Consider the following 19,811-nt stretch of genomic DNA (forward strand, 5'->3'; position numbering starts at 1 on the left):
CAGGCCTGTGATACCAGCATAAAGGGGGTTGATCAGCAGTAGTTCAAGGCCAACCTGGGCTACATAGAGAGATTTCCTAAAGAGGTGGAAGATGGAAGTGAGGGATAGAGGGTGAGGAGAGGTAAAGGAACAGGAATGAAGTCAGAAAAGCAGACACGTGGAAAGAAGGACCAATCCAACTGAGAGTATGTGCATGAGAACGCTGAGAACCACAGCAGGAAAGCACTTGGTAAACATAGGAAATGTCTACACAGAGGCACACACTGAACCAATACCAGGGACTTACTCACTCAAATTACTCTGCAGTCACTAATTCACATGAGCTGACCCCGCAGCCAGTCATACATAGAATTGATTTGCCTCCTTATGAGACACTATGGTGCCCATGAGGTGTCCTTACTTCCTATGTGGAGCAGGCTTGTGTTCATGCCCCGAGATCTGACACTCACTTGTGGCTGTACAGAGGTGGACAGTAAGGAAAATACAACAGGAAAAGCGGTCCAACAAGGCCAGAATATTGAGTGCTCTACCAGATGCCATGGATTCTCCAAAGTCAATGACGAGAGGAAGGCTAGGAGGAAGAACAGAAGGTAAAGAAATAATTTGATGCATTTAAAAAGAATAAAGACATTAGCAAAGCTTTCAGGACTGGGATGTAGCTCAGTGGTACAGAGCAGAGTACTTGCCTGGTATCACAAGGTCCTATGTCCAATACCTAGCAACAATTTAAAACAAAAACTCAAATACAGGGACTAAAGCTGCAGTTCTGCAACAGATGCTGTGTTTAGCATGTGTGAGGTACTGGGTTCAAGGCTCAGCACCAGCAAAACCTCCAGTATGGTACATGATTCTAGAATAAGTCCTACATCTGAAAAAGCTAAACTGTTACCAAAAAATAGATTGTGTCTTCAGTAAAACTTAAGAACTGTAAATAAGGAACAAATTTCAGACACTGTTATGGCATTAATACTGTTGGTGTTCTGAAGCGTGGTGATACTATTGTGGTTCTCTTGACAAAGATCTATTCTTGGGAAGTATCTGCTGATACAACCAGTGGGGAGATATCGGGATGCCTGCAACTTTACTGCTAAATAGTTCAGCAAGAATAAGGCTCATTTAGGATAGTGCATGCATATGGCAAAATATTAACAAAGGTTGATTCCGGGGGAAGGTAGAAGGGTGTGCATCAACTCCCTGTGTGCTTGAAAGCATTTGGAATATGCAAATTAGGGAGGCTGAGACAGGAGGATTATAAAATTGGAGCCATCCTGGGCCCCACTGTAAGACTTTGTTTCAAAAATAGTGGAAAGAAAGGTGGGAAGATGGAAAAGTATGCTCAGAATCACTTGTGCTCCCCAATTTCTCTTCCACTCCTCCCATCTTCTAGCCCAGATGCAGAAGACAGATGTTGGCCTTTTAAGCAGTTTTGGTTGTGATAAAAACTCATGCACCACACAATCCATCTGTGTTGTGTGTACCCGTTCAATGGGCTGTGGTATATTTGCAGCATTGTGTACCCTTTACCAAAGTCCATTTTATGGATTCTTTTTCTTTTTTGTCTCCACCACTGTTCCCCAAACCGTTCCGTCTCTTCTCCAAATCCAGCTCACCACTAACTTAGCTTCCCCTCTAAATGCATTGGGCTTTTACCTTTTGAAGACTTTGCACAAGTTGTCAACTCTTTCAGGGAACAACCTGTGTTGTGCTGCATTTTACCCTCTGTTTCTCTGGAAGTAGGTGGGAGCAGGAAGCCTGCTTGGCCTCTGGAGCCTGGGAGCCTCCAAAGAAGACTCTGCCTTCTGCTTTCTGACTCTGCTAAGAGATGTGTGGAAGCAAAAGAAGCAGGTGTGCCCTCAAAGAAAGTGCTTCTGGCTTCCATGTTGGAAGAGCACAGCCAAGGCTTTTGCTATCTGAGGGCCCTTCCAGGGTTATCTTCAACTTATTCTCCAGTTGAGCATTCTCGACATTTGTAGGAACTTCACTTTCTGACTCCTGTTGTGTGTGCATACTGGCCTTGTCTGTCTGTCTCAGATCTCACGTCCACAAAAAGCCTCTCTGGACAATATTCATGATGCTCACACAAGGAATGCTTCCTTGATGAGACTGACAGTGTATCACCCAATTGCCTGTGAAATTCTCAGTGAGAGAACTGTGGTATAACTATTGGACTGGCTGGTTTGTTCTGTGGGTTTTGTTTCTTTTTGAGACAGAGTCTTACCATGGAGCCCAGGGTGATCTTGAAGAAGTTGGGATTGCAAGCATGTACCACCATATTTAGAGACACAGTTGTCCTTTTTTTTTTCCCCCTTTACATCCAGAGGTATTTTGGTTCAGTTCAAACCACACAATATTTGTACTCAGTTCAAAACACAGTGGAGTACTTTATCAAGTGACTGTTTTTTTGTAAATTCTGAGAACTGCTCCCTCCCAGAGAAAAACCATATGAGACCTCAGAGCTAATGATACTTTGGGGAACTTTGTGGAGAAAGACTTTTCCAATATCAAAGTTCTGTAAACTTCAAGTCCTTGGATCAGACAAGAACATTTCCAGAATAATAACAGCATTAAAACGTTTGTGACTTGGTGCACACCTTTGATCACAGCAATCGGGAGGCAGAGGCAGGTAGATCTCTGAGTTCCAGGACAGCCAGAGCTACACAAAGAAATGCTGTCTCAAAAAAACAAACAAACAAAAAAAAAACAACAAAGTTTGGGACTTAGAACCCGGTGACTCCTGTGTAGGTCTGAGGTGCTTGGTGAGGCCAGGTGCTGCAATAGATTTCTAAAGAAGCACAGAGAACCCTTGGAGGATGCGGCTAAGCAGATATGCATTTCATCTGCAGCTTACCTTCACTGCATCTTCTTTGTAGCAAATTTGTATTAACAATTACTTGGATGAACCTTCCATACATTTGCTATTTCTAAATGAGGACAATGGGGCTGAAATGGGGCCTGACTGGTGAACTCTGTGCTTCCTGTCTCTCAGTCTGACTTCACCGAGCCCAACAAATACTGACCTTCTAAGTTCCCATGTACATCTTAGAACAGCTTCACAGCTGTCTGTGACACCAGCAGGAGAAACCCACAAGGGTCTTATCACAGCACACATCCATCCCCACGAGGCAACCAACCAGTGTAAGGGCCTGCCATCAACTCCCCTTGTCTAGTGTTGGACATGCAGCAGAAAGTTCACCCAAAGAAACAGTTCATCACAAACTCCAGAGTCTATACACTTGAAGGTGATCTAAAACCAAAGATTCCATATTTCAGTTTTTAAATGTAAGTAATGACTCAAAATCCAAGAAGACTGATTATATCTCAGTGATACAGTGCTGGCCTAGCTTGCATAAGACCTGCGTTCAACCATCAAAAATGATTTTATTTTTTTTTAAATTAGGCACACAGTAGTGGTTTTCTAACATCAACCATCCCTGAAGTCCTGGTGGGTAGATTTAGATTCTCTACAATAACTAGAGATTTCTGGATACTCATGCTAAGGCCCAAGAGTGCTAAGCCAAAGAGGTATTGTCGATGTTCTGCTCCAGGTGGGTTTTCTAGCTACCTTGTGACCTGTTGAATGGGTTCTGCCCCATCCCCCACACACCCTGGCTCATTCTCTCTTTCACTCCCATCCCCATTCAATAGCATCATTTTCCACCCTTAACAGCCACCTAAGGACAGTTATCCAGGGAACACAATGCCGGGGTAACTTGTAATAGTGAAGTCGGATGCTTATGTTTTTCCCTGCAGTAGGGTAACATTTCTCATCTCTTATTTTCTGTGGCCTGAAGGAAGATGTCATTCAGGGAACCCCAGGTGTTTTGAAGATGAAAAGGAAGGTAGGAAGCCTGGCTCAGTGCTTATTAACTACAGAGAGAGCTGGGTTCACTTCAAGAAAGAATCAAATAATGGCCAGGAGAGACAATGATTCTTAATGAATTCACGTGAGGTGACCAGTTTGGGGACATGCAGTCTGCAGACTGCCTTCTGAAGGAGAAAAGCAAGACAATTGTTTTCTGTTAAAGTACAATACACCCTTGCCTTTCCTGAAGCACACGGGACTGCCTGGGTTTCCCATCCAGTGGCTGCCAGCTTGGCTTCTCTAGGAGGGCCTTGGTGGCCTTACTTTAAATGCAGCCTGGACTTGAGACACCCGCAGAGTCCATGAGAAAGGAGTAATCTCAGTCTTCCCTCCAGGTAAGCTTCAGCTTGACTGCCTTGACTCCCACCCTCAAGTCAATCTCTCCTTCTGGGACCAGAGACCCTCCACTCTTGTTCCACCTAGATGGGAGTGAGTATGCCCGTAAGCTCAGCTTTCAAATAGCATCTATCCTGGGTCAGACTTAAGTGTCATGGACTTTCTGAAAAAGAAAACAGCCTCCCAGACTTGAGAGATGGGGGTGGGGGGCAAGAACAAGGAAACAGAAGGGGGAGTCAAAGGGGGGGGGTAAGATTGACGATTGACTAATCCTGGACAGGTGGCACCTTGGCACAAATACCCTGAAATCACTTTCTTCCTGGGCTGCAGAAAGCTGAATACCTTTCCCAGAAAGACTTCAACTCTTCAATCTGGGCTGGGGAGTGCACCAGGGGAGGAGCCTGGAGCGGAGGGCCAGAGGTCTGTGACCTCCTAGGAAGTGCTATCTGCCTTGGACCTGCGTATCTAGTGTAAACGCGGTTTCACACATAAATAACGTGCCACATCTGGCCCTTTGGTTTTATGGCGTCTTAGCGACCAAGCAATTTATAGATGGCGACCTTGTTAACCAGCAGCCAGGGCTCGCCAGGAGCTTCTCCACGCCAGGCACTGATGGGCACAGAGGAGGGGCTAGTGCAAGGAGAAACTGTGGGCCCGGGTCTCCAGCTCAGAGGGACGTTGCCACGGAAGAATCCCACCTCGGATTGGGGGGAAAGGGGCCACCGCAGAGTGGAAGGTGGAAGCCCCCTCCCTCCCAGGCCGGCCATGTGGCAGCTGAAAGAGCCATCGAAGCCCAAGTGTGTTTGCGCTCATACCCAATTTATTACCGCTGAACATATGGCCAATATTTTGACTCACGTCAGTCGGGCTAGGAAAACAAACAGAGCGCTGCGCGGGGGAGCGGCCCCTTCGCTGAGGTTGCTGCGGCCGCGGGCCGGGAGCGGGCGGGTGAGCGCGGTTGGAGCCGTAGCCCAGAGCCGGGAGGAGGGCGCTCGCCACAGCCAGCTATTCCAGGCTCCCCATCGACAGGCCGGGAGTCCCCCAGGCCGGGATCCGCACGCTAGCCGAGTCGGGACCGCGCCTCTGCCGCGCCCCAGGTGAGCCTCCTGCTCGCTCGCGTCCCGCGTGCACGGTCTGGGGGCGCGGGGAGTCGTGGTCTTAGCGGCGACTGGGCGACAGACGAGGCCCGGCGCCCCCTCCCACTGCTAGAATCCACTGGCTGTTCTTCCTGCGCTGACTGGTGCTGGAGTCTCTGCTACCGCCCGGGACGTGACCACATCCCGGGTAGGGACCTCGCTTCGCTGAGATTCTGGGACCAAGCTGGTCTGTGATCGGGTTGGGGTTCCCCTTAACAACCCGGCGACCCACCACCCCTCCATCTCTGGACTCGCGGCGTGGCTCTGTCCCAGAGTCACGAAGTCGGGAAGCAGCAGGTGGGCAGACCCAGGCATCTTAAGTCTTCCTAGGACTTGGCTGGTCACCCGGGGAAGGAGGCTTTCGGGAAGGGACAGCCTCCTCCTCCTCCTCCTCCGGTCCATCTGTCGTTGGGAAAAGTTTTACCTGCCACAGAAGCCAGGTGTTCCTGCGACCGCACCTGTCAGCACGTGGGGCTGCCCTTGGGGGGTGGGAGTAGCTGGGCTGGTGCAGAGGACTTCCCCCCTTCCCCCAGTGTCGTGGGCAGGAGCGGCGCCCACCGCCACCACACCCCCGCGCCCAGGCGGAGTCTGGCAGACCCTTGGGCCCCGCCCGGGAGGCCTGTGGTGGGGGGAAGGGCGCAGCGGGAGGGGGCGTCCCGGTAGGTGGAGGACTAGATAAAGGCGCGTCGCAACGCCGCGGTGCTGTCCCCACGGCGCGCGGGGAGTGGGAGGCGGAGCGGGCGCGTCTAGCGAGCGCCTCGCCAGCCTCCTCCCCCACCCCCGGGGCTCTCCGACTTTGCCGGCTGCAGAAAGGAAGGACGCGCCGCGGCCCCCACCTTTGCGGGGTGAGTCTTTCCCGTGTGCGCCGCTGGTGACCGAGGGTGGTGAGCAGAGGCCAGAATCCCAAGGAATTTGGAAATGGCGCCTAGTGAGAAAGGAGGGTTCCTTCTGGGGCGGAACTGGCACACGAGTGGGGCCGGGAGCCGTGCGGAGCTGGAGGATGAGTGGTGCAATCGGAGTCAAGGACCCACAGGGCTTGGGGGCTGGAGCTGCGGAGACCCTGGTCGCTGGGGAGACGATGAAAACCCGCAGTTTGAGACGTTAGTGTCTCCTGGGCCGCACCGGGCGCTGGACAGTTCTCGGTTGTGACAGCAGAGATCGCCAGAGGATCAGAAATGAACCTTGGTGGGGCCTACTGAAGTCAGGGTCTCTGCTGGGAGACACCTCCACTGATCCTGCCATGCCCTTCCCTCCCCAGCATGCAGACGCTCGCTGGCTCGTACAGGCCTTCCTATGCCTCTCGCGCCTTCTCCACTTTGGTGGCACTTGGGATGGAGCGAGGATGTTGCTTCCTGGGAAACATCTGGTTCCCAGATTGGAGGGATAAGACACAGAGCCCCCGTCGCCCCCTCTCTGTGCTCTGTGCGGGAGCTCCCCGCGGGTGCGTGTCTGTCTTTCCGTGCACTTAGCTCCGACTGAAAGCGTGCATTTCTCTCGCAAGGGTGACTACGTTGCCCATCAGCCCGCCTGGTCTAGCTTGAAGCGCTGAATGCTAACGGGTTATGAGAGACAGCTTGGTTCCCAAAGTCTGTGGTAATGATTCTGTCACGTGTTAAGGAGTAAATTCAGATAAGGAAGCGCTTTCAGCGCCTTGCTTCCCTGAGAAACCCGAATCTCCCGTATTGGAATCGCCTTTATCAAGGGAAGGTAGGGTTTGGCTGGAAGAACGTTCCCGAAGGCAATAGTGATGCTGCGTAATCTCATTGTACCATATTTAATCATTAGAGCTGTGCTAAGGAATAAAGCAAAGGGGTTCGCCCGCGGGGACGCGTCGTTTGGTTTCCCAATAAGCGATGATAATGGGTTAGCTGGAACAAGGCTCCTCTGGCCCGAGGGGGGCTTAAAGCTACGTTTTAAATTTTGTAGTCTGCCTGGAGCCACATTTTGTGTTCAGTTTAACATCCATGAAAGTTAAATGGCTTTTCTCGCCTCTTAGTTTATTGGATGCATTTTCAAAGATCTCATTAAAGTGCATTTATCAAAGTCCTAACATATACCCTCAGGGTCTTATGCCCACACAATGAGGCCGATTAATACAAGAAATCCCAATTTCTATGACAATTTACATACTAGGGAGATACTCTCTCTTTGGTGGGGGCAGATAATTGGTAAAGTGTCGTATATTTTGCCTTGACAGAGAAAAACAGGGGGGGCTGCCTCTCTTGGCTATCTTTCTTCTGCAACCACATTTACCTGCTTGAGGACCCCAGGCTGTAGGTCTCATGATTAGTTTTCATAGTTTTTCTCTGGTTGTCTGCCACTGTGTGTGTTTTGGGGGGGAATGGGGGGAGCTCATCCTGCAACAGTAATTGGAGCTCAGTCCCTGGGCTTGGAAAACTTACCTCGCCCACCTTCTTGTTGACTTAGAGGACTCTGTCTGGACCGTCTCTCCTCAGCTTTCCTTTCCTGCTGTTAAAGGGTTAATGCCATGCTATGTGCTAAAAGAAGAGAAGGAAGGGGACTACTCGCCTTAGCTTGAACCCAAAGTAGACCCCTCTCTTTCATCTCACCGTGGTGTTCTGGCCTATCTGCTTTATAACTAGTGGTAAGAGGACAGGCTCTTCCCTGCTAGCGGTCTGGCCTCCCTACTGAGGCTCATCCACACAACACTCTGCTGACCCCCAGGCGGCACAGATACCCAGTGACCTCCATGGTTTCCTTGCCCCAGGGGCAAAGGGGGCAGCTAGCCAACTGAAGCTGGAACAGGCTTTTTCGACAAGCACTCACCACGTTTGCCGGGTTAGGAAAAGAGCTGAGTGCTACTCCCTGGCCACACTGCCAGGATTCCTTTCAGGTGGGATAGCAGAGCTGACACCCCGACTTCCTCTCACCCCAGCCCTCCCCAAACCGCCCTGGGGCCTGTTTTGAACGATGAGGGGTTTTCTTGGTAAAAGATTATCTTTATCACTGTTCATAGGCATCAGAATGGGAGCCATTTTCCATGCCCATCTATTTCAAGTGCATAGCAGTCTCTACTTCCAGCCTGAGATAAATAAACCTTCCTCCTGCGACCAAACCTTTGTGTGGGCGCCGTTAATCCTCACTGGAGCAGGAAGGTGCGCCGCTTTGTTTCTGACTTGCACCTTGGCACCAACCAGACAATAAACTAATCCACTTGAAGGTTGTTATCTGAGATGGGATGTACAGGGCCTGAGAGCTCAGCCACATACTCTACCAGCAAGGGAATTTCTTTAAAAAAAGAAAAAGAAGAAGAAAAATAATAAAAGAAATGAAGTCAAACAAATCAGTGTTACCAAATAAAGGGAAAAGACCTTGTATTTTTAAGGATTGAAAGTGCTTTGTAGGTGGAGAGGAGGAGGGGTGCCCTAGGACCGGGGAAGCTTTGGGCTCCTCAAGGTCGCCTGCCCCCTTTATTAGATCCAAACACCTGAGATTCCCATCCCCGCCCCCAACCTCGCCCCTAGGACTTCATTTACCCTTACTTCCCTTGGAGAACTCACCTACCCAGCAAGATTTCACCAGGTGAAAGGGAGAAATGTGAACTCAAAAGTCCCAGAAGGTCCTTTAAGCCCAGCTGAGATGGGGGAGGGGCCTGGTAGAATACCGTGCAAGGATGGCTACCTCCTTCATTCTTAGGTACAGGAACAACGAGGCTCCTGTGGAAGCTCCAAAGCCTCTCTTTGGACTTTCCTAAACTGCCTTTCTTCCTTGACGTGTTTGCTGGAGTTTAGAACTCACCCCCCTCCCCAACAGGGGGCGTCAAGCCACCGAGTGGAAGTGAGAAAGAGCAGGAAAAGCAGGTCGCAGGTGGGCGGCCTCTTGCTCCAGAGCGCAGAAAAAGGCGCTCGTGTTTGAGCTACCTGGAAAGTAAACAGGTAAACACCGGCCGACTTAGAGGGCCACTTGTCCTGGAGTGGGGCCACTTAGCCTGTGTACATTCCCCTACCCTCCTGGGCCTCCAGTGATTGTTCAGCTCTGTGGCCGTGCTCTCCAGCTGTCTGAGCCGGCGCTTCGTTCTGTTCAGAAGCCGCCCCTCACCCCCCCCACCACCCCCCACAAGCATCCCAAGGAAGATTCTCCCCTAGCTTCCTTGGAGAGGGCCCTTCCTCCCATCTCCCGCTGGTAACTCACCAAGATCCTCTTCTAAGGGTTGGGAGAATGAAAGCCTGAAGATATCTGGGGGGCTCCTGAAGGAGGCCTCCAGCTGTCCGGCTGACCCCAAGAGGAGTATGCGCCGCCCCACCAAAGAGATGCCAAACAGGTCTTCCTCTAGTCCAGGGCACTCTGTAGAAAACTTCTGTGCCCACTTCAACTGCCCCCCCCCCAAGTTTGCAACAGCAGGGGAAGAGACTCCTGGGCCGCCCTACTACTGCAGCTGAGCCCAAACAGAAGCCTGAGGGCACTCAACACGTAGTCGGTTCCTGGACTCAAGGCAGAGCCTGGAAAGAGTTTACTAAAGATTTCCTCGTGGGCAAGACTAGCGGAGGTCCTTGCAGAGTTGAAACTTATGCCAGCACAAGCAGGCACTCATACACTTTGAATTGGCAGGCTAGGGGTGGCCGGGACATCGTACCAGACTCTTCTGAGGCACGCAACTGGGTCCTCTCAGCCTGCTGGATGTGTGGTATTTCGCCAGGTAGATGATCCAAAAGCCTAGCGATGACTCTCTTGGAGACCTTTTGGGGGTGTCCTTAGAATACAGTCGCGTGTTTAATTTGGATAGAAGAGATGCCTTTCCTTCTGACCCATCCATTCTTTTGACCCCAACCCCAGCCGGCAAAGTCTAGATGATGCTGGAGCTTGATCTAGGCGGGAGAACTGTCCCTGCCCTCCAGCTGAGCCCGTATGGGCCTCCCCCCAAGTCCGCTAGCTGCTCCTGGGGGACTCGCATTTTATGATCTTCTTCTAACAAGCCCAGTTTCTCCCCTTCAATTATGAGCATCCCAGCGGGCTTTCTTCGCCTTTTCAATTGCAAATGTTAGCGCTTTGGAAGCAGACGAGGAAACTCCAGGGCCACGAAAAGGCGAGAAACAGTACTCCCAGGGTTCCCTAGGAGAAGACAGCAGAGCACGTTTTGCTACAGTAAGTCACAGCTGAAAGCAAGGCCTGAGCTTCTTTGGCCTTCCTGGTCTAGCTGTGGGGTGCCCTCAGACCTGCAAAAACTGGTTCAAAGGGTGAGAGGAGCTGGGGGAAAGCCAGGTGGCTGCCCTGAGTGGGCAGGGGAAGGATAAGCCCTCAGGTACTCCAGAAAAGGCTGAGCTGCCTTGTGATTCCCTTTAGTTGAGACCCAAGAGCAGGTCTTGGTGAACCTACTGGCAGCCACGGCCTTTGGGAACTTGAGCTCCCTCAGTGAAGTGGGACTGAGGGGTGTCTGTCTCAAAGCACCCAGGCCAGCACTCCCTCCCCATCATTAATTCCCAGCATTCCCTTAGAAAAACAAACAGTTCTCTGGTGCACTTTGCAGGGAAGGGGCATAGTCAATAGCCACCGATTACGTCGGAGAAGAAAGGCCCACTATGCCTAGCGAAAGGGAGAGCAAAATTGGGAACTATAGAGAACTATGCAGTTCTAAGCCAAGGGAACCCGCAGGCCCTGGGTGACTCCCAGGAGAACATCCACACCAAAGACTTAAAGGTGGCTCTGAGATTGGCAACAATAAACGATCCCTTTCCCACCCAGTCCGAGAATTGTCCTGGTTCAACCAAGCTGTGCTCTAACCCCACATCCCACTCCTGCAGAGGCTCCCTGGTCTCCAAGGAAGTCCCCTCCTCTAAGACAGACAAGGAAGAGCAGGAACAAAGGGAGAGGGCATTTTTTCTGCAATGCTTGAGCTAAGAAACTATTTCTACTGATAATGGTTTAGCGACTGAGTAACAAGAGTGTAGCAAGCCCACCCTGCCCCTGGACCCAAACTGGGTTCTTCTCCACTTCTGGAAAGCTGACTTTATCCTCCCACGCCGCCAGGCAGTGAGCCCCAGTCTGAAGGGAGGGAGTGAGAGGCAACAGGCAGGAAAGCTGAGAAAGACGCAGGAAAAAGGAGAAGAGGGGGCGGGGAAAGACCCAGTAGTAAGTTTGAGGAACACGTTTCAACTCAGATACTAATTCTTGCCGGGAGAAAAGGAGAGGAAGAAAGGAGAAAATAAAAACTAGGAGAAAGAGGAATGGGGACCGTCGACATGAAGGGGTTTCCTTAATATTGTGGACGGATTCAGAAATGAATGAAGAGATAGGTCCATTGAAAAGGGTTGAATACCATGACAACTAGGGACAACCTTAGATTTATTCCAAACAGTTAGGACACATTGAAAGAGAGCGTCAATCATGTATTATTTCGCCACTGAAATAAATGCAAAAACCGGGCCTGGACAAAGGCTTCCAACGGGAGCGGGACATTTGTCTACATTTCGCTCATTGTCCGCAGCTTAGCAATCGGTTTGTATTTGTGTTTGCCCGGGTCCGACCACCCAGGACGCGCCGACGTGGGGCTCGCTCCAACCTGGGCCATTGTCACCCACGTCACATACTGGGGGTGAGGCAGCAAGAGCTGCAGAAAGCCGCTGAGCAGCTCGGGGAGAGGCGCTGTCACAGGGCTCTGGAAACCGGGGGGTGGTAGGGGGGCCGCCGTGGTCCAAGCAGCTGTGCGCTAGGAGGATTCAGCTCCGGGGCACTCCGCTTCCCCTGGGCTAAGGCATTCCAAGCAGAGACAGTTGGCAAGAAAAGACCCAAGCCCCTGGTCTTCTCTCTCTCTCTCTCTCTCTCTCTCTCTCTCTCTCTCTCTCTCTCTCTCTCTCTCTCTCTCACACACACACACACACACACACACACACACACACACACACACACCTTGAGGCTAAGTTCTCTCCTGACGCTAGGTGAGGTGTACAAAGAGTAGGTAGCAAACTTCCTTCCCAGACCCACATCTCCTAAACTTAAATTGGGTGAAGGGTGTGTGAGACACAGCATTTTCCTTCCCAAGTCAGGGAAGTTCAGTTCCCAGGTTTGAAAAGAGGGTGTTGGAAAGTTCACACTAACCTAATGCCAGCTGGGAACCTGGAGTGTACCCTCCCAGCACAGGTCTCCTAAAAAAGCAAAAACTGGAGAAACTAAAGAATTTGCAAGGCAGAAGGAAACTCAAGAGAAAACGCAGCAACAACCACTAGCCTTCAGCCTCCTCTCGGCGATTTCTGGGTCCTCATCCGGATCGGAGGCACACACACACACACACACACACTTCGCCTCTTCACCTTTAGCTAAAGGCTGGAGTAGTAGTGGGCCAGGGAGGCCAGGATTATAAAAGGTAGGAAGGGACCGAGGCTCTCAGCTCTCCTCACCACACGGTGGAATAAGCCTGGAAAGAAGCCGAGGCCCGCGGCTCTGGGGTGCAGGTCCGAACCCGGCCCCACAGACAGAGCGGCAGGTTCCCGCCCCTCCCTTCCCGGGACTGTCCGCCCAGCAGACTGTGAACCGCGAGTCCTCTACAGCAAGGAAATTGGGGGCGGGGAGGGGGGCGATAAATGAGTCTTTAGCAAATAAAGGGCCTTCGGAGGGGGGTGGGTTCTCTAGTGGTAGCTCTGGCAGGTCCAAGCCATTTCCTCTCCTGGGTTTCCAGCTCTTTCGCGGTTAACTAGAATCAATTACTTGACTTGTCATTTCTAGTACTCATCCTTAAGCTTCAACCAAAATATTGACCTAGGAGGCTTACAGAAGTTGGGCTCTTGCCATTTGAACCGGATCTTGTTTAGGGAACCACCAGCGATGGGAAGGAGAGATTTCAGCGGCTCAGCCTTCACCCCTCCCCCTTTTCCAAAGGCGCCACAAATCGCCAATTTTCTGGCTAGCTGGTGTGGGGGTGGGTGTGCGCGCGGGGCGTGGGGAGGTAGGAACCGGTGAATGTTAAAGAGGATTCTTTTTTCCCTCCTCCTGTTCCTTTCTGTTTTGTTTTCTTTCTCACCCCCTCGTCGTCGTCGTGGTGCGCCCCCCCCACCCCGCCTTAAGATGCAATTTGTTAAAACCGCCCTTTCAAGTGTGTGGACTCGCGAGCGACGTGGTGGCCCTTTGTATGTAAATACTGAGGGAGGAAAAAAAGCTCTCCCCATCTTTGCAATTAATTGACACGTTACACCTCTCATCTTGCTCTAGAGGGCCGTTGGCTGGGAGCGCAGAGCTCCCCAAAACCCACAATTTCACATCTGCAAATACTGTCTTCATCCACTTGACTCCCAAGACCCGCCCACACGTGGCCAACCTTTGCGTTTTTAATGTCTCTTCCCCCTTTTTTTTTCACCCCTCTCTCGCTCCCTCGATCCCCCCTCCTTCCCTTCCTCCCTCCCTCTTTCTCCCCCTCCCCCCTCCCCAGGTTCGTGAGTGGAGCCCAGCCTTATATGGACTGATCGCTCGGGCAATGGCCCATTTTTTCCTCGCCACCAGCCGCCACCGCGCGCGGAGCGGCCGCCGGAGCCCGAGCTGACGGCACCTTGGCACCTCTCCTGGAGTTACAAACTGAGGCCGCGCGACGCTGGGCGCGCAGGCCGCCAGTCACTGCGTACATTTCCGCGTGCTTGCTGAGAGGAGAGAGGCGCCGGGTGGGCTTTATTATTTTCCCCTCGTCCCTTTTCCCACAGTGTCCTCCTCTCGTTTTAAATAATAATTATCCCAATAATTAAAACCCATCCTCCCCCATCCCTCCCCCCCCATTCCTTCCCTTAACCCCCTCCCCCGCCCGCCCGGGCTGGGGAGCGCCACGAATTGACCAAGTGAAGCTACAACTTTGCGGCATAAATTGCGGGGTCCGGAACCATGTCGCTGACCAACACAAAGACGGGGTTTTCAGTCAAGGACATCTTGGACCTTCCGGACACCAACGATGAGGAAGGCTCTGTGGCCGAAGGGCCGGAGGAGGAAAGCGAAGGGCCGGAGCCCGCCAAGAGGGCCGGGCCGCTGGGGCAGGGCGCCCTGGACGCTGTGCAGAGCCTGCCCCTTAAGAGTCCTTTCTACGACAGCAACGACAACCCCTACACTCGCTGGCTGGCCAGCACCGAGGGCCTCCAGTACTCCCGTAAGTAGCGAAACTTGGCCGCAAGGGCTGTGGATGCCTTCCATGGCCGAGGCAGTAGCCCGGGTGGACGCTGGGAGTTGAGGGGAAGAAGCCATTTACGGCACAAGTCCCCACCCCGGATCCCTAGATTTTGAACCGTTTACCTCCTCACTAGACAGCCCTCCCCAGTCCCTGCAGAATACTCGATGTCATATTTTTTCTCCACCTGAGGAATTAAAAGCAGAGGACAGAGATGCTTCCTAAGGGGTGGTTAGAGATGTCAACCGGACTGATGGCTCTGGCCGGAGTCCCCTGGACTCAGATGGCCCAGAGGATTTGGCTCTGCTCCCTGGAACTAGCCAGCGGCCAGGGTCCGGCTAGCGATGAAGGATGGAGGAGGCTTCGGGTTTAAGTAGCTCACCCTGCCCCAGCATGATTGTAAAGAAACTGTGTGGTGCGTGGTGCGTGCGGCGGCGAGTGTGTGTGTGTGTGTGTGTGTGTGTGTGTGCAGAAAGCCGGAAACCAAAAGCGAAAGCCCCCCAAATCTGCTTTACCCCGCCAAGACCATCAATGCTGGGATTGTGAGGTTTTCCTCTTAAAAATCTGCCCACGTCTCTCCAGAGAGGAAACGGTTTAAGGGGGCCGGAGCCCTTAACCCTCAATGATCGCCCACACTCTACCCCGCACTAAATTCTCCTCTTAAGTGTGTGAACCCCTAAAAACTTGAACCTCACAGCCCCCTCTGCGCAGACTCTCCTCTGAACCCTAGCGGACCCCGACGGCTTCCTCAGGCGCGGAGCCCGGCGGAGATTACCGCAAAGGCAGTGGGTCTGGGCTGTCCAGGGCCACAGGCCCACGGAAGATCCCTGGGGCTCCGGGTGGCCCAGGTGGCACTTGGCCTCCAGGCGCCTGATGCGCTTCTCTCCCCTCCCACCCCACCCAGTGCACGGGCTGGCGGCCAGCGCTCCCCCCCAAGACTCCAGCTCCAAGTCCCCAGAGCCCTCGGCGGACGAGTCACCGGACAATGACAAGGAGACCCCGGGCGGCGGGGGGGACGCAGGCAAGAAGCGGAAGCGCCGAGTTCTGTTCTCCAAAGCGCAGACCTACGAGCTGGAGCGGCGCTTCCGGCAACAGCGGTACCTGTCGGCGCCGGAGCGCGAGCACCTGGCCAGCCTCATCCGCCTCACGCCCACGCAGGTCAAGATCTGGTTCCAGAACCATCGCTACAAGATGAAGCGTGCCCGGGCCGAGAAAGGTATGGAGGTGACACCCCTGCCCTCGCCGCGCCGTGTGGCCGTGCCGGTCTTGGTCAGGGACGGCAAACCGTGCCACGCGCTCAAAGCCCAGGACCTGGCAGCCGCCACCTTCCAGGCAGGCATCCCCTTTTCGGCCTACAGCGCGCAGTCGCTGCAGCACATGCAGTACAACGCCCAGTACAGCTCGGGCAGCACCCCCCAGTACCCGACAGCACACCCCCTGGTCCAGGCCCAGCAGTGGACTTGGTGAGCGCCGCCCCTCCAGGACTCGAGGCCGTAGGCCCTGGCCCCAGCCCAGCGGCGGCGGTGGCGAGGAGGACTCGATCCTTACCACGGTTGTTATTATTATTATTATTATTATAATTATTATTATAGAGTCGAGCCGACGCTAGGCTCAGTTGAGGAGGCACCGGGAGGTTGCCTGTGCCTCCTCACAGTGGCAGATTCCATCTACTGACTCTGCCCCATCCCTCTCTCCTTTGAACCTTTGGAGAGGGCAGGACTCTTAAGTCGTGTTTACAGAATGTTTGCGCAGCTTCGCTTCTTTGCCTCTCCCTGAGGGGACCAAACCATCCCAACGTGAACGTCGTCACTTGAAAAGAGAAAGGACCAGCCCCCATGCCCGCACTGCTTTCGTGAATTTTGTAAAATATGTTTGTGTGAGTAGCGATATTGTCAGCCTTCTTAAGCAAGTGGAGAACACTTTAAAATATAGAGGATTTCTTTTTTTATATAAGAAAATGCTAAATATTTATGGCCATGTATTCGTTCCCACAACTGGTGGCAGATCCGCTCTTCGTTGTAAATATCGCTGGTCATCATTGCCAAATGACCTTCTGGATGGGCCTGTGTCCCCATCAGGCCTAACTCTCTCTTTGTCGTTTGTTCTGGATGGGTTATGTTTGAGTTGCCTACAGTTTTGTTTTGTTTTTTTTTTTTTTTATTTTCTTTTTGTTTTTAATTTGTTCAATGCAAACATTTTTTTCAATTATGAAAAAGGAAAAGATGTGTAGGCGAGTCACCCCCGGCCCATTTTCCGGATCCTGAGCCCCGGAGCTTGGAACTCAGAAGTTTCCCTAAGAGCGCCGGGCGCTGAAAGCTTTCAATTTTTTTAAATAAGAATTTTAATAAAAATCCTGTGTTTAAAAAAAAAAAAAAAAAAAAAAAGCCGGGTTCTCCGGTTTGTTTGACTTTGTCTCCCTGCGGGTGGAGCGGGGGAGGGGAGCGTTAAGCTTGCAGTCTGGGCAGGTTGTATTCTGAGCTGGTACTGGTGTTTCTTCTTCCAGCCCAGTGGCCCCAGGTACCCAGCCGGTGGAGGAGCGCCCGGGATAGGCCTCTTCCGGCAGACCGGACAGTCGGTGCAGGGACAGCTTGGCCTTCAGCCTGCTAGCCGGTGGTCCAAAGTCCCTGTTGGCCCTGGCTCTCGAGGGCTTCTGTGCGCTCTCTGAATCCCCAACAGGGGGAGGAAAAGTGACTTTGGGTAACGCCAAACAAGGAGATCAAGCCCCCCTCACTCGCCTAAATGAGTGGCTCCTTCAGCCTGAAAAGCTGTTGAAGCCTCTGCACTCGACGGATGGCTTTCACTTCGCTGCGTTTGATTTACCCCTTGCTAAGAGGGGGGTGGGTGGGCATCTGAGGTTGAGTCTGGTGGCTTTCTCTTTACTTTGCACCTCTTTTTCAATGTCTGTGTACCAAGTTGAGGCCTAGCTGACCTCTTTCTTCAAGGCCCGGGCGCCGAGGAGGAGAGGGTTGGGAGAGCTAAGATTGGGGATTTTGAGGCGCACAACCAGGTGTTCCTGGTCCCTCCTCCAAACTCTTTAGTCCCGGGAGCCAGGAAAGAGAGCCAAAGGCGACCCTAGACAACCCAGCCTTCTCATTACGGATGCCCCACCCTTTTGGTCCTTCTCGCCTGGGACAGGATCCCCCGGGAACTGGGTCTCACCGCGTAGTTCCTGGTTTCTTGGTCGTGGCTCTGGGTGAATGGAACTCCCACCACCAGGGTTCCGTAGGTTGCTTCTAGTGGCTTGATGCTGGAGCACACAAGGTCCTGAGGACGAGCGTCTGGGGGAGCCAGGCAGAGCACACACCTTTCTACTCGGTCTCACTGCATGAGTCAGAACCCAGCAATTGCTGAGACGCGCGAGATTGGAAGTCAGTCTATTTGGCTGTAGTGTCTTTGGTCCTCCAGAACTCCAGCAATGAGGCTGGGGGCAAGGAGGAGGTGAGCAAAAAGAGTCATCCCAGTTGATTTTTTTCTCTCCCCCTCCAGTTGGTGATCAGATTTAATTCAATATCCAAAGCAAACACGATTATCCTTGTGACCAAATCTGCACTACACACCCAGGGACGTGATTACACTTTATTCTGCCTTGTGCACACACACACACCCATCACTGAGGGCACCAGAGTCTTTCTAATACCCCACTACGGGTCCTTTCCTATCTCCAGTTCAACTCTGGGAAGGGGACAGTTTTCCTAAATGCTGAAAAGTCTCCCTTTGTTCTATGCACAAGCTTGGAAACTGTGGGGTTTTGTTTTGCTGTTTGTAAAAGCCGGAGAATTCACTGCCTATCCTTTGCTGTGCAATATGAAAGGCAGATAGATGCCCAACCTGCCCTAGAATCAACCACTCACTATCCCAAGTGCAACTTCTCTTAAGCCCCAGGCTTTGTCGGGAGGTCTAATGGGCAGCCCTGGGGGGTGGGGGGATAAATGTTGAGAGTTCCAGGCCCAGGCTTTCTGCTACAAACAATCACAAGAGCCTCTCCGACCTTCAGGGGAGTGCGGAGGCCCAAACTCTTGCAGGTTTCCACTGCCTGGCAGGTTAAGGCCCACAGGCTTGCGCTCACAGTATGTGCACTCACTAGTCCGGGGAGGTGGGCCTTGCGCCCGCCCCTCTCTGTCCTCAGGTCCCTAAGGAGTCAATAAAAGCGCCTGTGGAGCCCTGTGTGGCCCTAACCCTAGCGCCCTGGGAGCGCACCCTGAGCGGGGTCCGCTTCGGCAGTCTATCTTCGCCCAATCTACAGAGGGCCGCACAAAACCGCACAATGGGAAAGCTGGGAGCTGGAGATGTTAGAGGCGTGCATATTAAAAAGGGACAGAGAAAGGATCGCAGAGGACAGAGAGGGGAAGAGAGAGAAGCCCCCCCAGCCCCCCACCCGCACCATTCAGCGCGCTTATCGCGGGCAGTGAATCCCGGAGTCAGGCAGAAGTCTCCTTGGGGTTTTGTTGGGCCTGTCACTGGGTCCCTTTGTCATCCGCGGACTCCATGCTGGATTCCATATGGCCAGCTGGGCCGAGGGAGCGCGAGGAGGGACCCGCACAAAACCCAAATTGTGTCCGGCTTTCAAACCCTGTATTGTTGTCTGTGAAAGGAAGACGCATTAAAAATTCGTGCTATATCTATTGGGGAGGAGGATGGAGGAGGGGAAAAAGCCACCCTGTCTTTGATGGCTTCAGAGGGCGCTTGCCCCGCCTAGGCCCCATGACACACAGAGTCCCTCTCTCTCTTTCTCTCTCTCTCTCTCTCTCTCTCTCTCTCTCTCTCTCTCTCTCTCTCCACACACACACACACACACACACACACACACACACACACACACACACACGGTTTGGGCCCCTGGTGTGCACTCTATCTGAGATGTCAGCAGCAAGGCTTCCACTGGCAGGGTACCCCATGCTGAAGCCATTGGACAGGCCTGGGGTGCCCAGGGCCTAGTTATTTTCTGATTATCCCAGGGCTTCTGGGCTTGAGGATATATGCAAACCTTGTGTTCCTGCCCTGGCAGCCTGGTGGTTAGAAGGGCCTCTCACATAGTTCTGGAAAGGCCCAAGAGGCTGAGGGTCCCAGAGGGCTGCTCAGCCCAGCCAGACTGTAACCACAGCCAGTCCCCAGACACCTTGCACCAGTCAGAATCACTTGATTATCAAAACCAGCTAAGGGGCACCTTCTTAGTTGAACTACAGAGGTATAGACTTCTGACATCTTAGTGCCAGGGAGAGCCTGTTCAGAAACTTACTCCACAGTCTTCACCTGAAGAGACGCTCTCCTTTATTCTCAATGTCTCCTGCACAGAGCAGTGCTTAGAAAGAACACGCCTGGTGTGGTCTCTTCCCTAAGCAGTCTAAGCTGGTTCCACCCCCACAAACATCACCTAAATACGCAG

At 52.7% G+C, this 19,811-nt stretch overlaps 1 protein-coding gene across 2 annotated transcripts; it reads left to right on the forward strand.

The window, feature by feature from the left end:
• The first annotated feature begins 5,217 nt into the window (after nucleotides 1-5,217).
• Nucleotides 5,218-16,791, forward strand: Nkx2-2 (NK2 homeobox 2). Of its 2 annotated transcripts, none has more exons than XM_036184458.1 (3): nucleotides 5,218-5,295; nucleotides 13,712-14,410; nucleotides 15,333-16,791. In XM_036184458.1, the coding sequence occupies exons 2-3, from the start codon at nucleotides 14,152-14,154 to the stop codon at nucleotides 15,893-15,895; spliced, it is 822 nt and encodes a 273-aa protein (XP_036040351.1). In that variant the 5' UTR covers nucleotides 5,218-5,295; nucleotides 13,712-14,151; the 3' UTR covers nucleotides 15,896-16,791. The 2 variants fall into 2 exon arrangements, with proteins under 2 accessions (XP_036040351.1, XP_036040350.1); XM_036184457.1 differs by lacking the exon at nucleotides 5,218-5,295 and adding an exon at nucleotides 6,026-6,179.
• Nucleotides 16,792-19,811: the final 3,020 nt, after the last annotated feature.

Source organism: Onychomys torridus, chromosome 4 (genome assembly GCF_903995425.1).
Source record: "Onychomys torridus chromosome 4, mOncTor1.1, whole genome shotgun sequence".
NCBI classification, from domain to species: Eukaryota; Metazoa; Chordata; class Mammalia; order Rodentia; family Cricetidae; genus Onychomys; species Onychomys torridus.